General features: G+C 42.7%; 1 protein-coding gene across 3 annotated transcripts in view; it reads left to right on the forward strand.

The window, feature by feature from the left end:
- Positions 1 to 15,089, forward strand: part of LOC126474875 (7-methylguanosine phosphate-specific 5'-nucleotidase) — a 95,970-nt gene that overhangs the window by 31,277 nt on the left and 49,604 nt on the right. For all 3 annotated transcript variants that reach the window (XM_050102357.1, XM_050102355.1, XM_050102356.1), the window contains exon 6: positions 10,379 to 10,622. In XM_050102357.1, coding sequence (XP_049958314.1) covers positions 10,379 to 10,622 — 244 coding nt within the window. The remainder of the gene's footprint in view (positions 1 to 10,378; positions 10,623 to 15,089) is intronic.

Here is a 15,089-nt window from a genome sequence, read left to right on the forward strand (position 1 = left end):
GTCCTAAGGACTCAGTTAAACCCGCGGCTCTCTGCTGTCACTTCCTCTCGATTCTTGACAGGTACCGGGACCACGGAGTGGTTTACACTGGCGGCTCGATGGCTGATGGTCACGTTGGCTTCGCATATATTCATGGAGGACATATTGAACCACACCACTTTGCCAGATGGCTGCAGTGTTTTCACTGCAGAGCTGGCTGCCATTTCTTGTGCTCTTGAGCGCATGCACTCATGCCCTGGCAAGTCATTTCTCCTCTGTACTGACTCCTTGAGCAGCCTACGAGCTATCGATCAGTGCTACCCCTGCCATCCTTTGGTAGCGACTGTCCAGGAGTCCGTCTATGCCCCGGAATGGTCCAGTCGTTCCATTGTGTTTGTGTGGACCCCAGGCCATGTCGGAATCCCAGGAAATGAATTTGCCGACAGGGTGGCCAAACAGGCTACATAGAAATCTCTTCTGGATATTGGCATCCTTGTAACTGACCTGCGATCATTGTTACGCTTTTTCAGCTTTGGGAGACGGAATGGCATAATCTCGGTACATACAACAAACTGCGTGCCCTTAAGGAGACTACGAATGTGTGGAAGACCTCCAAGCGGGCCTCTCACAGGGTCTCTGTTGTTCTCTGCCGGCTCTGAATTGGCCATAGGTGGCTAACACATGACTGCCTCCTCTGTCGTGAGGACCCATCTCTGTGTCACTGTGGCTCACATATGACTTGTCTTTTTGGGGTGGACATTTTAATATGTTGCAGAGTGGCTGGCTCATTTATCATTGTGATCAGCCAGCTCAGACCATCTGCTCTATGGTTTTAATATCTTCTTGTACTTTTCCTTGTGGTGTATGTTTCCCCCATTTTTTGTGCATTCCATTCATTTTCTTTCTGTAATTTGGTTCCTTTATATCCCCGCCCCCTCCCCCTCTGTCAGGGATATTGCCGCAGCTTTCTCTCTTCCAACTACAAATTCTCTCACTGTCGGAAGAAGAAGAAGAAGAAGAAGTGTGAGTCTTGGGATGGAGCCACACTTGATGTCAGAGGGGGTGTTGCCCCTTCCCCCTGTCAGGGTCCAAACTTACACTTTCTATCTCTCCATCTGTACTGGTGACGGTCTCTGACTTTGCACAGCGACCGATTCTGGCTCGTTCAACATTCATCTGGTCTCATTTACTACTCTCCTTCAGTGGAAATGTAGTTATTACTGTCAGCTTCTGGAACTGTAGTCTCTTCTTTCTGTCCGTTCTGCAGCTTGTGTTATATTGCAGGAATCTCATTTCGTGGATATTCATTTCGCCAATTCTTTGTGGTTTCCAAACCTTCTGGTCTGCCCTTTGTGAGCCTCTGGTGGTGCCTGCATGTGGGTCCAGACGGACATTTTTAGTACCTGGGTTCCTCTTCATACTGCGCTGGAAGTGGTGACCGTTCAGATTAATTTTTTTTTATCCCCCCCCCCCCCCCCCCCCCCGACAGATCTCCTAATGATGCTTCCTGCTCTTCTTGCTCTCCTTTGACACCTTCCTTCCCCCTTCGAGATTTTAATGCCCATAACCCTCTGTGGGGTGGTACTGCAATCACTAACCAGGGCAGGTTTGTTGAAGACCTTGTTGGTAGAGCTTGATCTCTGCCTCCTCAACACTGGAGCCTCCAGACAGCTTATTGTGGCACACACCACTTTTTCGGCCATTGATCTTTCTGTACATAGCCCTGGATTCCTCCTCTCCATTCAATGGGGAGTTCAAGACAATTTGTGTGACAGCAATCATTTTCTGATCATCATACCTTTTCTTCAGCATCACTCGCCTGGACACACTTCCATGTGGCCTTCACTAATGTGGATTGGGATGCCTTTCCACGGTTGCAATCCCAACCACTTCACCACACAACGGGATTGATGAGACCATACAGTGTCTGACTGACACTTTTGGCCGATTCCTTCTTCCTTGACTACTCTCCGACAGAAGACTGTCCCTTGGTTGACCCCCAAAATTGCTGCAGCTGTTAAAGACCATTGTTCTGCCCTCCAATGCTACATACGGAATCTGTCTCTTGACAACCTCCTGGCATTTAAACTGCTTTGTGCCCCGGCTCATTATCTTCTTAAATGCCAGAAACATATTTGTTACATAGCACCACATGCTCCCTTTTCGCAGGTATGGGGCAAGATCAGGCTTATTTCTGGCCACCGTTCTCCTACAGGTGTCTTGGGAATTTCCCAGAAAGGTGTTGACTTCACCAGCCCAGACTCTATTGATGAGCATTTTGCTCAGCATGTTGTCCAGGCCTAGCATTAGTCCACTGTCCACCCATGTTTGGTCTTCACACACAACAGCTGAAACAACTGCCTTTCTCTTGTGTTCCCCTTTGCCTACAGTCGTATAATGCTCCATGTAGCAAGTGGAAATTCACCAGCATCCTTGTTGTCTGCTCTGACATGGCTTTTGGACCAGACCAAGTACACAACCAAATGCGCTCCAACACGTATCACTGCCTAGGCAGTGTTATTTCTTGACCTTTTTAACCATCTCAGGAGTAAGGGAAATTTCCTTCCCAGTGTGAGAAAGTGTATTATTCCATTTTTGAAATCAGGTAAATTGCATCTTCAGATGGGCAGCTATTGTCCGATCAGTTTAGTGAAAGTCCTGTGCAAGTTACTTGGACGTATGTGGTTTAAAAGGCTGTATTGGATCCTTGAATCTCAGGACCTTTGGGCTTTGACTGAGTGTAGTTTTTGCCGAGGTTGCTCTACTGCAGGTAATTTAGTCCACCCTGGAGTTTGCCATCCGAACAGATTTTGCCTGATATCAACACCTTGTTGCAGTCTTCTTCAATCTGCATGAAACTTGTGATCCACATGGTGCCACCACACCCTTGCCACCTAACATGGGGAACACATCGGTGGCCCACTCCAGATTTTTATCCAGAACTTTCTTTTATATCACACTTTTCAGGTATAGGCTGACACTTCCAGTAGCACCACCTGTCTCCAGGAGAATCACGCTCTGCAGCGTTTTGTTTTGAGTGTCCTTCTCATTTTAGTGGTTAACAGTGGTCTGTTGACAGTTGTGGGGCCAATGGTGGCCCTGTTTTTGTATGCTGATGATTTTTTGGATTTATTTGTGTTCACCCACAAGGGGTGTTGCTGAACGTAGACTGCAGGGAGCAATACACCACCACAGTCTTAAGTTCTTACTCATAGCTTCTGATTTTCAGCTGCCAAGACCTACCGTATTTACTCGAATCTAAGCCGCACTCGAATCTAAGCCGCACCTGAAAAATTACACTCGAAATCAAGAAAAAAAAAATTCCTGAATCTAAGCCGCACCTGAAATTTGAGACTCGAAATTCAATGGGGGAGAGAAAAGTTTTAGGCCGCACCTCCAAATCGAAACAAAGTTGGTCCATTGTAATATGAGACACAATTTAGGTCGAATGAATGACGATACAGCTACAGTAGGCTCGAGTCGTAAGCTTAGCAGTTAAGCTTTACTAGGTAGCCATTGCTATGCGTCACGCGCTCCGTCCGTATATATACGGGTACCTTTCCTTTTTCACGTGCTTCGTCTGGTTTGAATTAATTGCTTATTTTGCTTTGATCTGGTAAGTGCCGTTCTGTTTGTTATAGGTGTTTACGTCACTCTAAGCTGAAAATGCATTACTGTACTGTGTCATGAATTGTTTGTCGCATTCTGATAATGAGTGTTTACGGCCTGTCCCCGCTCCCGGCATGGCTTGTTTTCGTGCGCGCTACCGCCGCTTACAATTAAAAAAGAGAGGAATTGTTTCATTAGCAAAACAATGGCAAGAGACTGCTATTTGTTGTTACTTACACTGCTGCTTTCTTTGATAATGATCAACAAGAACCAAATAATATATTGCTTATGATAGAAGACGTTCTGAATGAGAGTTTAGCGAAAATTTTTCTCCGTTTGAAAATCTTTGCAGACGCCTCTTTAGTACATTACATTCTGCACAGAAATTAGAGTCATCTTAGATTTAAAAATCTAGTCAATTGCCGTGATTCATTTCTGACTGTATCACTATTACGCATAAGAATAATATGAATATAAACATGACATGATATGTGTATTCTTCTGCATTTGCTGTTGTCTCACTCTAGTTTCATAGTTTATTAGGCAGACAGAATTTAAATGAGATAGCAGCAAACACGAAAGAATACGTGGCAAAATGTTTATACTCGGATTATTCTTATGGTGAGGAGAATACTGCATGTGATTCACAATTCATAAAAGTTCCTATTAGCAACCATCTCTTCTCACAGGTAGGAATAAATTCAGAACGTAGGGTTGGCCATATTGACAAACATCCCAAACAGTCTTGCTAGTCGGATTTTCGTACTACATTGAAATGCTGCTACATTCGAAGAAGAACAATACGGAATTTGTATTTACTTCATTAGATAATGTATAAAATGCAGTGGTCGAAACTCGGGGCGGAGAAGAAGGCTTGTCTTCCACCTTCCTTCCCTTTTTTTTTTTTTTTTTTTTTTTTACTGGTGCGGTGATTTTGGCGCTAGTATTTATCTTTGTGCCTGCAAAGCATGCCTATGCAGCGCTACATATATTCGACGGTAGAAGTCATTTGTGGCGGCACCTACCAACATTTTTCAGAACTTCCGCTTACTTTGCACTCGATTCTAAGCCGCAGGCGGTTTTTTAGATTACAAAAACCGGAAAAAAAGTGCGGCTTAGATTCGAGTAAATACGGTATATAATTTGCCCATGGGGGGGGGGGGGGAGGACATAGAAAATCATTTTCTATAATAAACAAACTTAAATACTGATATACTTAGATACTAAAGCACACACTTTTTAACTGATCATTTCACGTCAAGAAAACCTCTTTCTTGCTGGAATTTATTTTCAAAAGCTATTATCTTCAACTATCTGTGCATAGTCATTTACCAGATTCTAGTAACTCAGCTACACTCTGATTGAATTTTACATAAGCGAACTTTTATCATAACACTTTGCAGTTGTTTAGTAAACACAAAAACAATTTAAATGGTGCCTCTGTATATTAACTTGGCACTTTCTAAGTCTGTAAAATAGGATACTCAGATCCAGTCTGTAAAATAGGATACTTGGATCCATCAAACACCAGGAAGGAACCCTGTATGATTAGGATGAAATAATAGAGTGAACCACTTTCTTTAAAGTTAAAGAGTGATTATTAAAACACAGTTTAAATTAATTGTTCACACTGTACAAAAGTAAATTTATTATAAAAGTCGCACCTTGTAGCTGTAGGCTTGGGTGTGGCGAACAATTATGCCACTTCCCACAGTATGGCCTGCAAGTATCTTGCTGTATGGGCTCAGTTTCTCTTCGTGGCATCAGTCAATTCTACATACAGTAGCCCAACAACTCACAGCTATGCTGTAAGCCATTTGCATTCTCCATTTCGAGGTATTTTGTGTTAATTTGCAGACAAAGCTTTTCCTGCTCCACAAAGATGTTGCCTCAATCACTGCGGCCTGCAGACTGTGTGACTTATTCCCCCGTTTTCTCTAGGTAGCACACCAATTTGCCCTTGCCACCTTTTCCACCCCCCAGAGCCAGTTTCGTTTTAAACAAAAGCACACTGGCTTTTACATAACACTTTATATTGTTGCTAAGCATGACCATTTCTTAAATTGTCAGATTTACATTAGCATGAACAATTTATACATGCACACATTTTTAAATACAAAAGGTCATCTGAAAATTATTTAACATAATAAACAATTTATATGGTATTTTACATACATTACTCATATTTAATGCAAAGCACTTCAAGTTCCAGTATAACACACTTTACATATACAGAAAATTTAGTACCAACATGTGATAATTTTAAAGCAAAAAAATTATAAAAACTTTAAATGAACCATAAACAAATACTAAACAATGGAAAATCCAGGAAAGAATGTAACAATATTAGATAAGGAAAGTTGCTACTCACCATATAGCGGAGATGCTGAGTTGCAGATAGGCACAACAATAGACATACCTTGACGGTCAGTCTCTCAATGTGGTGGACTATCATCGTTTTTTGGGACTGGTCTTTGATTCTTGGTTGACATGGCTTCCCTATTTTTGTCAATTGAAGCAGACATGTTGGTTGCACCTCAATGCTCTTCGATGCCTCCGCAACTCCAACTGGGGCGTAGCTCGCTCTACTCTAATATGGTTCTACACAGCATGGATCCAGTCCCGTCTAGACTACAGCAGTCTGGCATACAGCTGGGCATCATCTTCGATGCTACAGATGTTGGACCTGTTACACCATTTTGCGGTCAAGTGGTACCTTTTGGACTAGCCCTATGATCAGCCTCCTAGTGCTGGTGACGGTTCCACCATTGTGGGTTTTGTGCCAACGACAGTTGCTCACTGACACAGATGCATCTGCTGCTCCGAAGAGCACCCCAACTACCATCTCCTCTTTCCAGATATGAAGATCCACATCCCATAATGGTGGCCCCGATGTGGGGTTAAGATTACCATCTGCATCTGGTCCCTTTTTTCCTGAGCTCCAGCTTTCACCTCTACCATTTCTTCTCCAGGCCCACTCATGTACTCCATGGTGCATCCCCCCACCCCACAGCTCTCTCTTAACCTACTGCAAGCCACAAGTTTTGAAAGACTCAGCTCATTGTGAGGCCCTCTGCTGCCAGTTCTTCTCAATTCGTGGGGCATTTTTGGATTCAGAAGTTGTCTATACTGATGGCTCAGTGGCTGCCGGTTGTGCTGACTTTGCTTACATTCATGCAGGATGTAATTAACTCTGCTTCTTGTAGGCAGCTGTAGTGTTTTCACTACGTAGTTGGTAGCCATCTTTCATGCTATTGAGCATATCCGTTCCTACACCAGTGACTCCTTCCTCATTTGTAGTGACTCTTTGAGCAGTTTACAAGCTTGTGACCAGTGTTACCCTCACCATTCCTTAGTCCTAACTATCCAGGATTCCTGTTTTGCCCTCAAACAATGTGGATGCTCTGTGGCCTTTGGACAATGGTCACGTTTTGGTTCTAGGAGATGAACTTGCTGACGGGCTGCCCAAATTGGCTACTGGCAAGCCACCTCTTAAGATCGGTATTCCAGAATCAGACCTCATTCAGAAGTTGTCAAGTTGTAAGGATTTGTAATCTGGAATGGCATACTCTGACTTTGCTGAGCAAACTACAGGTGATATAGAAGACCAAGAATTTGTGGAGGCCCTCCATGCGGGTCTCTCACAAGAACTCCACCATCCTCTGCTGGCTCCATATCGGCCATACTTGACTGGTTCGTGGTCATCTCCTCCATCATGAATATCTTCCACACTGTTATTGAGGTGCGTGTTGGACTGTGATCCATGTTTTGCTGAAATGTCCTAACCTAGCCGCCTTGCAGTGGACTCTTAATCATCCTGTCTCGCTTCCCATGATGTTAGCAGATGATGCCTCAGCAGCTGACCTTGTTTCATGGTTTATTCATGAATGGGGGTTTTTACCACTCTTAAATGAGGGCACCTCAGCCTAGTTGGCCCACCGAAGGATTGGCAGGACAGCCAGTTGCTTCCTCTGCCCCGAATGGGCAATAGCTGGCAGAGCTTCGTGGCCCACCCCAGCCCTTGTCCTACCCGCTATTTTGCTTTCCTTCCCGCTTCTCGTGTGTTCTGTTTTACTTTGTGTTCTTCTTCTCTTTTTCCTGTGCTTCTCTCACCCTGTCCATATTGCTAGTTGCTTCTGGATTCTTTAGGGGGGGGGGGGGGGGTGCTTCCAGCAAGTGGTGGTGGTGGTGGAGGGATTGGGGGGGGGGGGGGGGGAAGTACCCCATTGTGCTTTTTTTTTCTTTAGTGACTTCTGGCTGCTCTCCGGATAGGGCACCTCACCCACATCTCTTCCTTGTTCCTATCTGTAGCCTTTGTTCATCTTCAGTAGACCTTGGAATTTTCTTTCATTGGGTGTCGTGCACTGAGCTCTTCTTTGGTGTGTGGTTGCGTTGACTGTTCCAGGTAGGAGGGACTGATGACCTTGTAGTTTGGTCCCTTTCATCATTAAACCAATGATTGCCTGAGGAGGCAATTTCGGCTACTTTTTTTTATTTATGCCTGTGGATAACTCTATCCAACAAGGAATCTATGGTTCCCAATCAACTTTCTCCCACCACCACCACCACCACCACCACCACCACTACCACTACCACCACCATCCCTCCTCATCTCTTCAGCCCTCACTTGATAACCTATGGTACTAAAAAAAAAAAAAAAAAAAAAAAAAAAAAAAAAAAAAAAAAAAACTTACTGCTTATTAACTGCTTGTCCACACTCTCAACACTGCCGTTAGCCTGTATTCCAAAAACCTGACTTTATTCTATCTTTAGGAAAATTTGCTGGACTTACAGGGGATCTACTTTTCTGCACTCATTCTCTTTAGTTGAATCATTTCTTTGGCAACCACCCTACTGGTGACCACAACCAAAAGTACACAAAGGACCTTGTCTCAAATATATGAAGATGGTATATGTTCTTTTGGACATGTCCGAAAGAACAGATACCATTAGTGATTTTTGTAGGTCTTGAAGAATAAAATTACAGTGAAATCCAGACCATTAGCTGCTTACAGGTGTTGATAAATATTAATGGGGACAGTTGAAAACGTGTGCCCTGACCGGGATTTGAGCCCGGGATCTCCTGCTTACATGGCAGTCACACTATCTGACTGAGCCATTGAGGACACGGAGGATAGTGCGACTGCAGGGACTTATCTCTGGCACACTCCCCGTGAGACCCATATTTCCAGCTTACTGTCCACACACTACATTTGTAGTGCCCCTGGGACATTTGTAGTGTCTATATATCCTACCCAGAACTCTATGCCCATTGCCGAAGTAGTAGTCCGTTGCTCTTCCAACTAGTTCATCCTTTGCCAGCCATGCTCCCCATTCTTCATCACATGGGTTATTCCCTCAGGTGCAAGATTTATCTTATTACCGATCCTTCACCTGCAGTCACCAGTCCAGCCACAGTGATTTCCTGTTCTCTAAAAGGAAGGATCACATGTGAAAGCAGCCACGTTAAACACCAGCTGCACTACATTTCATATGGAGATGTGAGCTGACCAGCTGTTTATCAACATAAATGTTCACTGCCAAACTGTGGCTAACTACCAGTTGTATAAACCAGTTGCAGCAAGCTTCAGTACCTGTGCCATCTGGATCTCCACCCTGCTTGCTGCAACAGCCCCTCTGAACCACATAGAGGGGAACTGTCCCTCCAGCAGGCCAATGGCCTTGCCCGTTCCAGTCAGATCACCAAAGTTAAATGATGTCGGGCTTGTCTAGCACCCGGATGGGTCACCATCTGGGTCTGCCATGTGCTGTTGGCAAGCAGGTGCACTCAGCCCTTGTGAGATCAATTCAGGAACTATTTGATTGAAAAGTAGCAGCACAGTCATGAAAACTGACAACAGCCGGGAGAGTGGTGTGCTGGCCACAGGCCGTTCTGTATCTGCATCTGGTGATGCCTAAGGACTAAGAATGACAGGGCGGCTGGTCGGTACCATTGGGCCTTCAAGTCCAGCTCGGACAGTGTTCGCTATTATTGTTGTTGTTATTATTATTATTATTATTATTATTATTATTATTATTCCCCCTTCCAGCAAATCCTCTGCTCTCAGGCATCTCATCCTCAACTTCGACTATTACTCTTCTTTTACTATCACTTTTCCTCTCCTGTCCTTATGGCACACCACTCCTCTCCTGTCCATATCTTGAAACCATTCATTCCTCCCACAGCTTCCTCTTCTGTGCTTCTGTTTTGTGAATCTCTTCTCTTTCAGTCATAATTTTGTTACTGTTTCTGAGAGCTTGTTTTCTCCTCCTGTATTGTATTATGCATCCATTTACTTACACACACCTTTTATAATGTTGCTGTGTTGCTATGAGTTGATATGTACCTCACATCAGTCAGTTGTATGTAAGTGGTAGTCTTTTCTAATTTTTGTTTGTTATTTGCATTATGGAATTATTGTTATTATAGTATACATCTATTCTACCCATGAATGCTCCCAGTTTGACATAGTTGTTTCCTCTTGGAATACCACGCATGCTTTGCATCATATAACTCTCTGGCAACTGTATAAAAGTAAAAAAGGGAAGATAGCATTGTCGTTATTTAAATGTTTGTATTTTCTTGCATTGTAACATTTTCAGATGACATTAGGATCTGGAGAACTGTCCCATATAACATTGTTCATGATGAAGTCTCCGTATATTGTATTGACAATGAACAGAAATAATGTTTATCGTAAAACATTTTTACTATTCCTATTCTGTCATGTACATCTGTTACTGCTTTGTGAAGTGCGCTAATTTAGTGTGTGTGTTGATTTGTTATTAGGGATGGCTCCGACATGATGCTTAAAGCATTGGATGAAGCAAGTATTCCAGTATTAGTTTTCTCAGCTGGTCTGGGAGACATAGTTTCTGCCATCCTCAAGTACCATGGGGCACTTCGAAAAAATGTGCAAGTTATATCCAATTTTCTTAATTGGGAAGGCTCACAGCTGAATGGCTTTAAGGGGAATGTTATACATGCGTATAACAAAAATGAACATGCCATTGAAAACAGTGATTATTTCCAGGTATGCAATTTAGCATATAGGACTGTTTGTGTTGCATTGTGATTAATAGCTCAATATAGTGTGGTCATATATATATATATATATATATATATATATATAAAAAGAAAGATGATGAAACTTACCAAACAAAAGCGCTGGCAGGTCGATAGACACACAAACAAACACAAACATACACACAAAATTCTAGCTTTCGCAACCAATGGTTGCCTCGTCAGGAAAGAGGGAAGGAGAAGGAAAGACAAAAGGATATGGGTTTTAAGGGAGAGGGTAAGGAGTCATTCCAATCCCGGGAGCGGAAAGACTTACCTTAGGGGGAAAAAAGGACAGGTATACACTCGCACACACACACATATCCATCCACACATACACAGACACAAGCAGACATTTGTAAAGGCAAAGAGTAAGTCTTTCCGCTCCCGGGATTGGAATGACTCCTTACCCTCTCCCTTAAAACCCATATCCTTTTGTCTTTCCTTCTCCTTCCCTCTTTCCTGACGAGGCAACCATTGGTTGCGAAAGCTTGAATTTTGTGTGTATGTTTGTGTTTGTTTGTGTGTCTATCGACCTGCCAGCGCTTTTGTTTGGTAAGTTTCATCATCTTTCTTTTTAGATATATATATATATATATATATATATATATATATATATATATATATATATATATATATATATATATATATATATATATAATAGAGGGAATCATTCCACGTAGGAAAAATATATCTAAAAACAAAGATGATGTGACTTACCAAATGAAAGTGCTGGCAGGTCGACAGACGAGGGTGAACTGGAAAGTAACTGGAGATCTGGTATGAAAAAAGGGTGAACTGGAAAGTAACTGGAGATCTGGTATGTCTGTCGATGTGCCAGCACTTTCATTTGGTAAGTCACATCATCTTTGTTTTATATATATATATGATGTGACTTACCAAACGAAAGCGCTGGCAGGTTGAAAGACACACAAACACACACACAAAATTCAAGCTTTCGCAACAAACTGTTGCCTCATCAGGAAAGAGGGAAAGAGGAAAGAGGGAAGGAGAAGGAAAGACGAAAGGATGTGGGTTTTAAGGGAGAGGGTAAGGAGTCATTCCAATCCTGGGAGCGGAAAGCCTTACCTTACGGTAAAAAAAGGACGGGTATACACTTGACACACACATATCCATACACACATATATTTGCGAAAGCTTGAATTTTGTGTGTATGTTTGTGTGTCTATCGACGTGCCAGCGCTTTCGTTTGGTAAGTCACATCATCTTTGTTTTTTTTATATATATATTTTTCTATTGCGCATGCACACACACACACACACACACACACACACACACACACACACACACACACACACACAGAGGGTTGGGATGGAGAGGCAGCAAGGGGAAGGAATGGAATGTAATGTGGCATCACTAAACTTGCCCACATCAAGTCGGTGTTATGTATGCCAAATAAGTGAAAAGTGGATGTGTAGGGTGAGTTATTTCAGAGAAAGAGGAAACTGTGAGTATAAATAACAGTGTGGAGTATGTGGGAGGGAGACTGATGCTAGTAAGATATTGAGGGCCTGAGGATAGAGAGACCGAGGCATGTGTTACGAGGACAGTTCACATGTATGTAATTCACAGAAGTTAGCATTTGGGTGAAAGGGGTGTGGGAGGGTGCATGGCCACAGTTTAGTGGTGGCTATTCATCCAGATGGGCAGCTGGTTGTTTGTCATGCCCGTGTAAAACACTTGTAAAATTGCAGCAGACCTAGTATATGACATGGCTTCTTTCACAGGTGGCCCTGCTTCTAATGGTATAGAATAAGCCTGTGACTGAACTGGAGAGGATAGTCTGTGTTGGTGAATCAAATAGGTCTTGCACAAGTGGGTGTGCATAGAGATGGACCAAGAAATTGTGTAGGTGGGATGGGTAGTGGATTACCACTTTAGAAGGGCTGGGAAGTATTGTGTGGGTATGAGGTACATCATCTGCTCACAATGATAGGCAGTCAAAATCCTGGTGAAGAATGTGCTTAGATTACAGTAAAACTTTACAGTTTGTTGTTTGAGGGATTATGCCAATACTTAACATATCATGCAGAGAGACGGGCGGAAGAGGTACAAAGGTATGCACAAAATTATAAATAGCACAAAGCTGACAGTTTAGACTTTATTGAAAACAGTCACATCACCTATCTAAAGCAATGTCTTGTAGCACATGATACAAGCTTATGATTATCAGTTATAGTATGTGAAGCCAGCTTTAGTACTCAGAAGAGTACAATGAAGTGTGCAGCTGAGATTAACTGTCACCTCCTTTGTGAAGCTGACTAATATATTTCTCGCAGTTCTGGGAATATGCCCATTGGACCTGGAAATCAGGCAAAGAGGAGTCCTTTATTGTGAAAAGAAGGTTATCAAGCAGAAGTACGTAAAATATTGGGACTGATTTCAACCAATGAATCGGAATGTGGAATGTTAGATCCGTTAATCGGATAGGTAGGTTAAAGAATTTTAAGAAGGAAATGACTTAAGTTAAAGCTAACCTTTGAGAAGGTGTGCTGGGGTACTGAGTACCCCATTGCGGAATTTCATAGTGCTGTAGCATAATGCCGAGTCCTGCGATGTGGCAGCTATTCAGAGCCCTCAGTATTGAATTGTTTCGCCAGGAAAATGGTAGTGGGCACTCCGTACCCTATGCCCTCACTCATGTTATACTTATTGCTTTCTGACAATTTTTAGCATGTATGCCATTCTCACTTTATCTAAGCAAAGGGTTGAAGTGTAAAAGTATCTGTATTACAAGGATAAAAAAATGTAAGTAATTTTTTTTCCCTCTGTTACATATTTGTATCATGAATTCCTTCATTCAGGTGCTGATTGAAGCTTTTGAAACAGATACACTGAAGTGCCACAGAAGCATGTGTATTCAAATATAGAGATATTTAAACAGGCAGAATACGGCGCTGTGGTCAGCAACACCTATACAAGACAACAAGTATCTGGCGCAGTTGTTAGATTGGTTACTACTGCTACAATGGCAAGTTATCAAGATTTAAGTGGTGTTATAGTCGGCGCACAAGCGATGGGACACAGCATCTCCAAGGTAGCGATGAAGTGGGCATTTTCCCATACGACCATTTCACAAGTCTACTGTGAATATCAGGAATCTCTGTCATCACTGCAGCCAGAAAAAGATCCAGCAAGAATAGGACTGACAGTGACTGAAGAGAATTGTTCAAAGTGACAAAGCGCAACCCTTCCACAAATTGCTGCAGATTTCAGTGCTGGGCAATCAACAAGTGTCAGCGTGCGAACCATTCAACAAAACGTCATCGATATGGGCTTTCGGAGCCGAAGGTCCACTCGTGTACCCTTGCTGACTGCAGGACACAAAACTCTACACCTCGCCTAGGCCTGCCAAAACTGACATTGGACTGTTGATGACTGGAAACATGTTGCCTGGTCGAATGAGTCTCGTTTCAAATTGTATCGAGCAGATGAATTTGTATGGGTATGGAGACAACCTTATGATAGGTATGGAGACAACCTCATGAATCAGGGACCGTGCACATCATCAGTGAACTGTTCAAGCTGGTGGTGGCTCGGTAATGGTGTGGGGTGTGTGCAGTTGGAGTGACGTAGGACCTCTCATACGTCTAGATATGACTCTGACAGGTGACATGTACATAAGCATCCTGTCTGATCACCTGCATCCATTCATGTCCATTGTGCATTCCGATGGACTTGGCCAAATCCAGCAGGACAATGAGACACCTCAAACATCCAGAATTGCACCAGGAACACTCTTCTAAATGAAAACACCTCCGCTGGTCACTAAACTGCCCATACATGAATATTATTGAGCGTATCTGAGATGCCTCGCAACGAGCTGCTCAGAAGAGATCTCCACCCCCTTGTACTCGTATGGATTTATGGAAAACCCTTTAGAATTCATGGTGTCAATTCCCTCCAACACTACTTCAGACATTAGTCGAGTCCATACCACTTCGTGTTGTGGCACTTCTGTGTGGTCGCAGGAGCCCTTCACAGTATTAGGCAGGGGTACCAGTTTCTTTGGCTCTTCAGTGTATATAATAATTCAACTACAACATATAAATATTTAAGTGATTTCCTAAGGATATTATAACTTATCATACAAGGTGGGGTACTGTATACACCCACACACCTACTCACGCAATAATAATAATAATAATAATAATAATAATAATAATAATATCAGTTTGCCCACTCAAAGATTAAATGTGTGCATTAATGAAGTGTGGTGGCAGTAAAAACAGGACTTCTGGTCAGGTGAGTACAAAGTTATAAATACAGAGTCAAGTAGGGGTAATGCAGGAGTAATTTGAATAAGATGATAGGAATGTTGGTAAACTATTTTGAACAACATAGTGAATGCATTATTGTAGCCAAAGTATTCCTGCAGTCAGTACCCACAACAATAGTACAAGTTTATATTCCTACT

This window comes from Schistocerca serialis, chromosome 4 (assembly GCF_023864345.2).
Source record: "Schistocerca serialis cubense isolate TAMUIC-IGC-003099 chromosome 4, iqSchSeri2.2, whole genome shotgun sequence".
Lineage (NCBI taxonomy): Eukaryota > Metazoa > Arthropoda > Insecta > Orthoptera > Acrididae > Schistocerca > Schistocerca serialis.